The 11248-nt window shown below is 43.3% G+C and overlaps 1 protein-coding gene across 1 annotated transcript in view; it reads right to left on the bottom strand.

Annotated features, from left to right (window-relative positions):
* The window catches only part of c3a.1 (complement C3a, tandem duplicate 1), a 28886-nt gene continuing 17638 nt past the window's right edge, over positions 1 to 11248 (bottom strand). Inside the window, exons 28-41 of the mRNA XM_072711806.1 lie at positions 8107 to 8257; positions 7345 to 7508; positions 7051 to 7209; positions 6784 to 6843; positions 5793 to 5877; positions 4450 to 4498; positions 3690 to 3780; positions 2720 to 2809; positions 2518 to 2623; positions 2261 to 2350; positions 2027 to 2107; positions 1217 to 1300; positions 762 to 900; positions 1 to 508 (exon numbers count right to left, since the gene is read on the bottom strand). Coding sequence (XP_072567907.1) covers positions 370 to 508; positions 762 to 900; positions 1217 to 1300; positions 2027 to 2107; positions 2261 to 2350; positions 2518 to 2623; positions 2720 to 2809; positions 3690 to 3780; positions 4450 to 4498; positions 5793 to 5877; positions 6784 to 6843; positions 7051 to 7209; positions 7345 to 7508; positions 8107 to 8257 — 1488 coding nt within the window. The 3' untranslated portion in view covers positions 1 to 369. The remainder of the gene's footprint in view (positions 509 to 761; positions 901 to 1216; positions 1301 to 2026; positions 2108 to 2260; positions 2351 to 2517; positions 2624 to 2719; positions 2810 to 3689; positions 3781 to 4449; positions 4499 to 5792; positions 5878 to 6783; positions 6844 to 7050; positions 7210 to 7344; positions 7509 to 8106; positions 8258 to 11248) is intronic.

Below are 11248 nucleotides of genomic sequence, written 5' to 3'. Positions count from 1 at the left end.
GCATGGACAATCATTCTGAAGTGTTCAGAAAACAAATTTCATATTGAATTCCTCACTGGATTGCAGGAGAATACTACATGACTGAAAATTTTATTTCCATATGTTCATGTTTTTTTTGTTCTTGTGTTTTAGCCATTTTGAGTCTAAATATCAAAACACAGCCAAGGGTGAATTGAACTGAAACTTGATTGTAGGTTACAAGGAAAGTTCTAATTAAAAGCTATGTGGGATCCGAAAGATGCTGTTGTTTACATTGTTCCGTGTAAGCAGGTGATGCACGGCTGAGGAACCGGCATGATCTCAGGCATGAAATTTGTGAAGGACAACACATGGGCAAACACGCATACACACAGACGGACAGGTGACAGCTTAGGTGGGACAGCCGAAAGTTAAGAGGTCTGTGGTGGAAGTTGCGATGCTCAGGCAGGTCTGCCGATACTCGTCTTTCTGACAGTCCTCGTTGGTGGGCCAGTACTCAATCCACGTCCCTCCTCCCAGCATGTAGAGGCTGCAGCAGAAAAAATCAGATCAGAGCAAGCTTTCAGAGCCACATTGGTCGGCATCATTTATCGGGAGTGCTCTACATAGCGGCATAAATTAAATGAAACAGTGAATAAGCTTGATGATGGAAGTTCTTTCTTACTCAGCCAGTTTTGTGGCTCATGGCAGCAGCAGGTTTGCGGTTGGGGTCTGGATAATTACATGCATCTTTGGTTTTACTCAACAGCTATATAAAGTGTGGATGTGAGAACGGCCCCCACCTCTCCTTGTCACTCTTCACGAGGTCCTCCGACTTGCCCATCAGCAGGTAGGTCTTGCCCACCTGCAGGTCAATTGCGTCTCTGCAGTAGGGATGTGAAATGAACTGCCGTCTTTGGCCCTGAACCCCAGTGTCGGTGCCTGGTGAGACAGAAAATAAGCAGACAGGCAGCGTGTGACTCAGTGGGCTAAGCCTGTAATCAGAAGGTTGCTGGTTCAAACCCAGCCTTGGCACGTCTGCGGGTCCTTGAGCAAAGCCCTTAACCCCCAGCACCCTGAGCGCCGCTATGGGTGGCTGCCCTTTGCGGACAGCTTGCTTACAATGAACGAGTTGAGGGAGCCGTAAAAAACAATTTCCCCACGGGGATTAATAAAGTGATTATTATTATTATTACACAGAGCGACATCCTGTGTGAGACTCAGAAGAAGCCCGGCTTGGGACCAGGTCAGGCTGTACCTTCTTTGATCACCTCGACAATCTGCAGGATGAAACGGTCCAGGGTGTGAGAGAGTTCAGCATCCTGCACCGTGGCTTTGTAAACTGTGAAAACCAGGAGAGCTTCATGAGCACACATCCCCGGGCCCACATGCTTGACTTTGTGTCCATGTAGCCCTCCATAACTGATGAAACACCACGTAATGCTACGTTTACACTGCGTGAGTCTCAAAGACGTCTGTTTGCTGTACTGTTTACACTGCACTACTTAGCTAGTCATTGGGAATCTTGAAATCATTGTGGTTTGCACATTCCATGACTGATCAGCGACAGGGGCCCACATACTACAAGATCCTTAACCAGGAGGAATCATTGATGAGTCTATCTGGTTTCTAAACTTCCGTTTGTCATGTAAACACATGCAAGAAGCAGCAGCAGGAAATGCTTGTTGAAGATGTGTAACTCCTCCCCCAGGCTTTTCTCACCCCATGTTTTGCCAAATCATTGGCTGTAGCTCATCGCCACACTCATTGCCAGTTGCAACCGGGTCACAACACATTTTACACCACAGAATTTGGAGTCACTGACAGGTCCAGATACTTCGGCTGCTAGATATTTGATGGGCATCTGTGACACGCCGAGGAGTCTGCCGGATTGCGTCTTGGAACAGTTCATGAACAGTGACTGAGTGCCGATTTGCCAGCACTGTGCAAAGACCAATTTGCCTCTGATCTAAGGCTTTGGTTGGCGATCTCCAGATACTGTTGTTGAGTGGAAAATCTGGGCTAAAATGGTGTAGTGTGAACTTAGCACACATCAAAAGGTTAGTACCGTAGTCGACACCAGCGTTACATGCTTCTGTGTAGCGGTCCAGGTCTTCTTTTCCAAGTTTTTTCTGTAAGCTGCAGTTCTCTAAGGGGGCAACACAGAGTTACCGTCCATACATCAATTTTCCATAAAAATGGAAAAGGATCAGAATGGACTCCAGACTCACTCATACTCTGCACTGAACAGGAAACTCATGGTTAAAACATTTCAGTGTTACTCATGAGTGACGTTTCATACCTTCAGCACAGCGGCACACATCTTCATGGCAGATGCGGTTCAGGCTGCCATTCTTCTTCTCTGGATGGTAGAACTGCGTACAGCGATTCTCTGCAACAACAGCAGCAGCTGCATTGAGTGAGGCTGCCTGCTGATGCTCTGGACTTAAAGGTCACAAGTCCTGGTTCCAGCAGACACTTCTTTGCACCATGATTGAGAAAAACAGGGTGGTCAAAGGCATGAAGATGATAAGTTGTAGGTGCAGGGCTGGCACTCACCCATGGAGTAGTACTCATAGATGGTGATGCCAGCTGGCTGGAGGATGCCCACGTTCTGGTCCTTGTGCAGCCTGAAGACCACTCTGTCAGGCACCTTACGAGAGACCTGGAGAAACAGGAAGTGTGGCAGATGTGTCACGACACAGGTCGAAATGCAAAAACCTGAGCAGGACCCCGAGGAACGCTTGTGGACTCCTCACACCTTGTCCAGGTAGAGGATGAGGGAGCCCTTCTCAGACAGCTGCTTGTCCATCTCAAACCTCTGAACATACTTGTCCTTTCCTGTGGTTAGCTGTGGGACAGAGAGAAGGCCATCACCCACAATTCTGAGCGGCAGGACCATGAACATTGTACACAGCCCTCGATCCTTAGGTACTCTTTACTAGGGGTGTGCAATTTGACGATATTAGATCATGAAGATCTAAAATGTTTCCACGATCTGCATTTACGGAGAGATCGTTAGTGTCCCAATGTACAATGCACAACATGCAACACATTCCCTATTTGGCAATGTAGTGGCCTGGACGACATGGAAGAGTTGGTCCCTACATAGAATTTGACATCGGTAATATGGAAGTTCTTTGGATTTTCCAAAACAGATATGGTTACTTTTCGGTAACTCGCAAAATAGTCTTGAAAAACAATGAAAAGAACTGTGAAAAGATTTTGGAAGATCCTGCCTGAAAAAATTATATTTTTCCAATATCTTCACACAAGATGGGATATCAGACCATCCGTACACTATCTATACTGCTTTATCCAATCAGGATCATGGGGAAGCTGGAGCGAATCCCAGCATCATCGGGCGAGTGGCAGGGGAAACCCTGGGCAGATCGCCAGTCCACCACAGGGCCAACACAGACAAACAGCCACACACACTCACTTCTATGGGCAATATAGAGTAGCCAGTCAACCTAATCTGCATGTCTTTGGACTGTGGGAGGAAACCGGAGCACCCAGAGGAAACCCACGAATGCACGGGGAGAACATGCAAACTCTAGACAGAAAGGCACTTTGGGTGACCCAGGGATCGAACCCAGATCCTTCTAACTGTGAGGCAACAGTGCCAGCCCCTGCACCACCGCGCTGCCCTATCAGACAGTCACATTATGCAAAAGCTCCACCTTATAAAAGGCAGGTATCAGACCAGTTTGCGGTTATGATCCTTTTACCCTTCTCAGGTCATCCTGATCTATTACAAAGCCAGTGAGGAGGGTGATGTCCAGAACAGTCATGGTGGCATCTCTGTCTTTAGACAGGTACCTAGGGAACAAAACAAAAAGAGACTGAGGCCATTGCTGTGACTCACGTGCCGTTTATACAGAGTCTCCATTCCTGTGACTCACGTGCCGTTTATACAGAGTCTCCATTCCTGTGACTCACGTGCCGTTTATACAGTCTCCATTACTGTGACTCATATACCGTTTATAGTTTCCATTCCTCTGACTCACATACCATTTATGCAGTCTCCATTCCTGTGACTCACATACCGTTTATTCAGTCTCCATTCCTGTGACTCACATACCATTTATAGTTTCCATTCCTCTGACTCACATACCATTTATACAGCCTCCATTCCTGTGACTCATGTACCGTTTATACAGTCTCCATTCCTGTGACTCATGTACTGTTTATACAGTTTTCATTCCTATGAGTCACATATCGTTTATATAGATTCTCCATTCCTCTGACTCAAGTACCATTTATAGTCTCCATTCCGGTGACTCACGTACCATTAATACAAAGTCTCCATTCCCATTGCTGCTGTGTTAATGCCATTTCAAAGACTGCCATTGCAATACTTCTGAATCAACAAATGTTTTACTATGTTCCGTTTGATATTAAAGTTCAATTTAAAATGCTATAAGAAATGCCATAATAATAAGACTGGACAACACATGCTGCACTGTCTGACGAAACATGGTGACTTACGTCATGTCGATCTCAAGTTTGTACGATTCCAAGTAGTCCTGCTTTGTCGCTAAGAAGAAAAGAAGTGCATATTTTACAATGAGTATTATACAGAATTGTACTGAGTAACACTCAAGTTTAAGGTAGTAATTTACAGTCTATTATTTATTACTATATGTTTATTATTACTATTGGTTTTTTTGTATTGCGACACTTGATGACTAAAAGACATTTGTTCTCTAATTATGAAATGCATGATTTGTTGTCACACATTGGACTGAATAAAATCTCGCAAATGTAACCCCAAAGGCAACCAAGACGAAGATCTTTAAGGAAAACTCCATAGCATCTACAGCATCCATGTCCTCACCAGAAGTCAAAAGGGGGGATGTTACCCATTTACACAAAGTTATGAGTGAAAACAATAAGCTGAGGCACCCTTATGCTGGGGGTAGCTATAGGGAACACCTCTGCTGCCACCTTCAGGGCTGGGGGTGTGTGTGCATGTATGTGTGCGCGCTTGTGTTTCTGTGTGCACATGTGTTTATATGCGTGTCTGTGCATGTGTATGTATGTGTGTGTGCATGTGTGTCTGTATGTTTGTGTATGTATGTATGTGTTTGCACGTGTGTGTGTGCATATGTTTATATACGTGTCTGTGCGTGTGTATGTATGTGTGTGTGTGTGTGTATGTGTGCATGTGTTTATATGCATACCTGCTTCTATATGTGTGTCTGTGCATGTATGTATGTGTTTGAGCGTGCGTGTGCATCTGTTTATATGTGTGTCTGTATGTGTGTGTGTCTATGTATGTATGTATGTGTGTGTTTGTGTGTGTTTGCATGTTCTTCTCATGATGTACTGGTTTCTGCTGGTGTCCCCATTGTCCTCCCACAGTTCAGAGACATGCAGGAATGGTAATTGGTGTCTCTATATTACCCACATACATTGTGTGAATGTGTGCATGTGCTTTGCAATGGACTGGTGTCCCATGAAGGGTGTCCCCCAGCCTCATGCCCTGTGCTGCCTGGGATAGACTGCGCTCCCCCTGAATTAGCACTTCTGGCATTATACTCAGTTCTTTCCTTTTATATATAAAAAAAAAACTTTCCCAACAGAGTATTAGATCGATGGTATTCATAGCCTTGGTTTTTATTGAGCTAGTATCGGGAAATTCATTGTAGAGTCTTAAAGCACTTATGTAAGTTGCTCTGGCTAAGGGCGTCTGCCAAATGCTGTAAATGTAAATGTAAAATGTAAATGAATAGAATTGGATGGATTACACATTTTACTATGGTGTTAAAGGTCCAGATAAGGAGTATAGGCCAAAGTATGTCTCCCTTCTGCATAATATTTCTATTTACCTGTTTTTGTCAGTTTCACTTGTAGGTCAAAGTTCTTGCAGGCCACTTTCTCTTCAGCAGGTAAGGCATTGTACATGGTCATGACCTGTGGTAAGAATGGTTCTGCTGGTAACTGGCCTGATATGCAACAGTCGGGTTTGATGTGGTCCAGTGTGCATTGATCCAGTACGCTATGGCCTAGTATGATATGCTCTGGTACGCTATGGCTCAGTATGCTATGATCTGGTATGCTATGGTCTGGTACGCTATGGCCCAGTATGCTATGATCTGGTATGCTATGGTCTGGTACCCTATTGCCCAGTATGCTATGGTCTGGTACCTTATGGCCCAGTATGCTATGGTCTGGTATGCTATGGTCTGGTATGCTATGGCCCAGTATGCTATGCTCTGGTACGCTATGGCCCAGTATGCTATGGTCTGGTACGCTATGGCCCAGTATGCTATGCTCTGGTACGCTATGGCCCAGTATGCTATGGCCCAGTATGCTATGGTCTGGTACGCTATGGGCCAGTATGCTATGGTCCAGTATGCAGAGTACCTCCCCTGTCTGCTGCCATGTTCCTGATCCCATTCTCTGCTAGCCCTGGTCTCCCTTATGTTTGATCCCTCAAGGTCCTTTAGTTTTGGTTCCTTGGTTTTTGTTTAGTCTCAGATTGTGAATAAACCTCTCGCAATCCCACCCACGGCTGTGTCTGGTTCCTCCCTCCACTGTGTCATAACATTTGTTTTTCTTTTTACATAAAGGGTCGATGGTTAGTGTAAAGGAAGCTGAGACCCTCCCAGTGAATTATAAAATCAGCCTTAATACCTTAACAGATCTTCCTTAATGTAAACATATGTCACACTGTGACAGCATGAGGACGGGCCACACTGGGTCTGCCTGCTCAGGACTCTGTGTGAAGGATGAACCCTCTGAACTTCTGGATCTGATGTGAACCCAATGGAGACTCTCCTACCTCCCCCTCACAGAAGGTGGCGCATGCAGACTCACCGACACGACCCCCTGCCCGACTCCCTTGGCTGTGATGTTGAGATCTTGGTTATAGTTGACCTGCAGACACAGAGTTTGCCTTACTATGCACATCAGGGGACTTAAAGCCAGCGTGACGTGGTCAGCTATCTGGACAGCATCCTTCTGGGAATGTCCAGCCACTTTCATGCACACGACACTATATGCGAGCTCTATCCCTCAGTTTCCATTAAAATGCTGGCAGTATATACAAGCTTTTTCTTGAGCTCTGTACCACCTGTGTCTCACCTTCAGGGAGCGGGTTAAGTAGGCGTTGCCCTTGTTAAAAGTCCATGCGAGGGGTTTACTGCGACCTGCAATGCTGATATCCACCTGAAGGTTGATGTCCTTCACATCAGTCACATCTGTGTAGTACTGAGCCACGGCCTGGAAGACCATGATAGTGGCCTGGGGACGACACAAAAGGACGACAGTCCATTGGCTGCATCTAGTACATAGATAAACTGAACTTATTATGTTTGACGTCATCGATTTGGACACAAGTGTGGTTCTAATGATTCGGCGAGGCCTGCTGGTCTATACCTGGGTGGAGCCATGCCCTCCGCCATAGAACTGCTGCTTGTTCAGCCAGTCCACCACGGGCCCGGCCTTATCAAAGTCCTTGGCCCTGACCAGAGCCAGCAGCGCATATGCAGTGGCTTCCAGGGTGAAGAGATGGCTCCCAATGACCGGCCAGTGGGTTTTATCTACAGGGCCCCATAAAAGATCACTGTGTAATTAGGCTAAACACGGAACTTATCTAACCTGACACTCAATTAGCATAAGGAATTTTAGTACAGGCAGCGTCTAGGTTATGAATGCAATCCGTTCCCCAAGTCAGTCTTTCAGTCGAATTTGTAGGTAAGACAGAAAAATAAGAGTACAGTGCATAATGATTATACAGTAATAATAATGGTAACTACACACGGAACAGTACTGTACCTCATGCTGACACACTGCTGTTGCATATAGGACTGGCCAGTTATCCACCTCTTACTAATCCACTCCTTTGCGATATTCATAATATTTACATTACATTTGATGTTTACATTGCACTATGTTTACATATTTTTTGTCAGAATTGATTGTACTTGTTTCATATTGACTTGCAATTTAATTGTATTCTGCTTTCTGCATCTTAATCATTTGTTTAATTCGTGGTTACCGGTACCTGGAAGGAGATGCAGAGTAAGATTTTCTGGCATTTACTGTGCATATGACAATATTATTTAACATGTGACTTGAATGTTTTGATGTCCTCTACTAAATGTTCCTCTTTCTTGTGATGCTCCAGTTCAGCTGTACCTCTGGATGCAAACTTCATCAAGGTGTCCACCTGGTGCTTGCCCTCGTTGGCCAGGGCGTAGGAGGTCATGGCCACAGCATAGGGGTTGGTTAGGGTGCCGATTCTGCCGGTCAGGAAGTTCTGGGCTTTCTTGATGCTATCTGGCAGACTCTGGAAAGAGAAACATTGTTTCTGTTTTTTCGCTCAAACAAACATTAAATAATAACAACAGTGCAGGCCTGGCACCGAGTTTCGCCTATTTAGCTAAGCAATGAATGAATGTGACATTCATCCTGGAGAATTCAGCTACCTAACTCTGTGATAAAGAGCAATTCATTGGCACTGTGGCTGCACAATATCACATTGTGATGTACTTGTGATTATATGGTGCATGCTCAGTAATCACCAGGGCTTCAGATGACCAGCAAAACATCTGGCCGGATGCCAGGTTTTCGGTACTATACAGATGTTTATTTACGCAAACATTTTGGTAAGCAGATTAGTCGTACACGTAAAATATTAATGAAATGCATATTGTGATGCCTATACTGTAAATAAGTAATCTATATGTATTTGGTGTATCCTTATATTTATTAACTTTGGTTAATGTCATAATAATGTCATGGAAGTGATAAGCACTGAAGTGACGCTGGTGAAAGGAACAGCTCAGCAGCCAGATCATCTAAGTAAATGTCCGTATAGTAGTGAAAAGCTGCCGGCTGTCCAAATGTTCTGCCTGTCATCTAAAGCCCTGGTGATTATAGGGCCTGCGGCATACATTACGAGTGGTATTGTTCGAGTACATTACGATGTGATATTATGAAGCCGTAACTGGCACCATCTTTTGGTTACATTCAAAGTATGATGTAATGCAGCATGATGTCATACTGTATGATGCAATGCCATATGACAGTTCTGTGTGACATAATGCTGTGTATGACATTATGCCATGTGACGTACACTACAAATTTAGTGTCATTTAGTAGTTAAACAGAAATGTAGAATTTGGTGATTAGTGGTCACAGCACACAGTGCACAACAACAAAGTGTGTTCTCTGCATTTAACCCATATGTGACATAGCAGGGGGCAGTTAATTCAGCACCCGGGGAGCAGTGCTTGGGGGTGGTACCTTGCTGAGGGTACCTCAGTGGTGCCTTGCTGGTCAGGGATTCGAACCAGCAATCTTCCCTAACCATTAAGACACCACTGCCCTCGTTAGTGTTGTAAATGACTATTGTAGCTGGAAATGGCTGATATTTAATGTAATATCTACGTCTGGGTACAGAGGGCCAGCAAACATCAGTATTGTGTTCTGATTGCATGTTTTGTTTGCTTATCCAAGTTAATAATTTTAAAAGGCAAATCTGATCATTAGAAATCCCTTCTGAAATTATGTTAAAGAAGTAATAAAACTGGCCTCCTTTGGATTGAGTATCTGGAGCATCAGCAATTGTGGGTTCGATTAAAGACTCAAAATGGCCAGAAACAAAGAACTTTCTTGAGAAACTCATCAGTCTGTTCTTGTTCTGAGAAGTGATGATTCCATGGGTAATTCCTAAGTGATGCCAAATTTTGAATGGTAGTGTAGTTCCGTGTGACATAATGCTGTGTATGGCGTAATACCGTATCTAACATAATACTGTATGATGCTGTATGACTTCATGGTGTATGAAATAATGCCATGTGATGTATGGGGCTCCGAGAGTCAAGCACTCAGTACATTCTGTGCCACTCCCTCCCTACTGCTGTGTGTCAGTCGATCTCAGTTTCAGATTTCAAAGTCAAGCTAAAAACCTGTTTGTTTGCTCAAACATATAATCTTCCCCATCCAGAATATGTTTCGTCTTTTTTGTCTTATCTTATTTTATTCTATGTAAGCTTCTTTGAGATCCTGTAAAAGCTCCATATACTGTAAGTAAAATGTGTTGTTGTTGATTTTTATTATAATAATAATAATAATAATAATAATAATAATAATAATAATAATAATAATAAATCAAGTAATGTGTTGCTGCATTTTGTCCAAAGAAAGACAAACCTGAGTTACATTCAGACTTCACTTTCTTTCGTGCATAAAAATCTAAAGGAATGTTTCATTTTGTGGACAGTAGAAAGTTATTTTGTGGACAAAATGGATTTCATGAATTAAATAAAGTCATTATTTAGAGTCATAAAAGCCAGTTTTCTGGAAAAATTGATTTGCTGGAATCACACAATGCTTTTGTGGATCCCATGGAAGGAGTAGTATTTTCCAATGACCAGAATATGGAACGCCGGAATTGATTTTGCAGACCCATGTAATGTAATTTAACTTGAATTTAAAGGTAATAAAAATAGAAAAAACTCCTGGGCCTATACTTTTTAAAGAAAGAGAAATCTTCATGCTTTAGTGGACAAAATGTAACTCGAGTTTGTCTTTCTGTGGACAAAATGCAGCAAGGCATTGCTTGATGGCAAAGAATGTATTTTGTGCAGAAAAATGACTGCTTGACCCATAGTGATGTAATGCTGTGTGACGTAATGCCGTGTGATACAAAGCCATGTGACATAATGCTGTATGATGTGATGATGTGGGATGTGATGCAGTATGACTTAATGTTGTATGAAATAATGCCATTTGATGTAATGTCATGTGATGTAATGCCATGTGATGTAATGCCATGTGATATTCAAAAAAGGGGATAGAAGTAATCCAGCAAACTATAGGCCAATCAGTTCAATTGGCATTACTGGAAAAATTATGGAAGCTATAATCCAAGTGAAAATGGTAGATTTCCTGGATGCAAATAACATTCTGAGGGATAGCCAACATGGATTTAGGAGAGGTAGATCCTGTTTAATGAATGAAGTTCTTTATGGAAGCTAGAAGAGAAATTGATCACAAAAAGGTCTATGATGTGATCTACTTAGATTTCCAGAAGGCCTTTGATGTTGTCCCCCACAAACGGCTCTTGCTTAAGGTCAACACTGCAAGGATTTTAGGAACTGTGGCAGCTTGGATCGAAAACTGGTTAACAGACAGCGGGTAGTTATTAGAGGCACAATGTCAGAGTGGGCCTGCGTTCATAGTGGGGTACCACAGGGTTCAATTTTAGGACCACTATAGTTCCTAATTTACATTAATGATATTGACACCAATACATACAGTAAACTGGTTAAAT

The sequence above is a fragment of the Paramormyrops kingsleyae genome, chromosome 5 (genome assembly GCF_048594095.1).
Source record: "Paramormyrops kingsleyae isolate MSU_618 chromosome 5, PKINGS_0.4, whole genome shotgun sequence".
In the NCBI taxonomy this organism is placed as follows: domain Eukaryota; kingdom Metazoa; phylum Chordata; class Actinopteri; order Osteoglossiformes; family Mormyridae; genus Paramormyrops; species Paramormyrops kingsleyae.
This window is presented reverse-complemented; position numbering and strand designations above follow the sequence as displayed.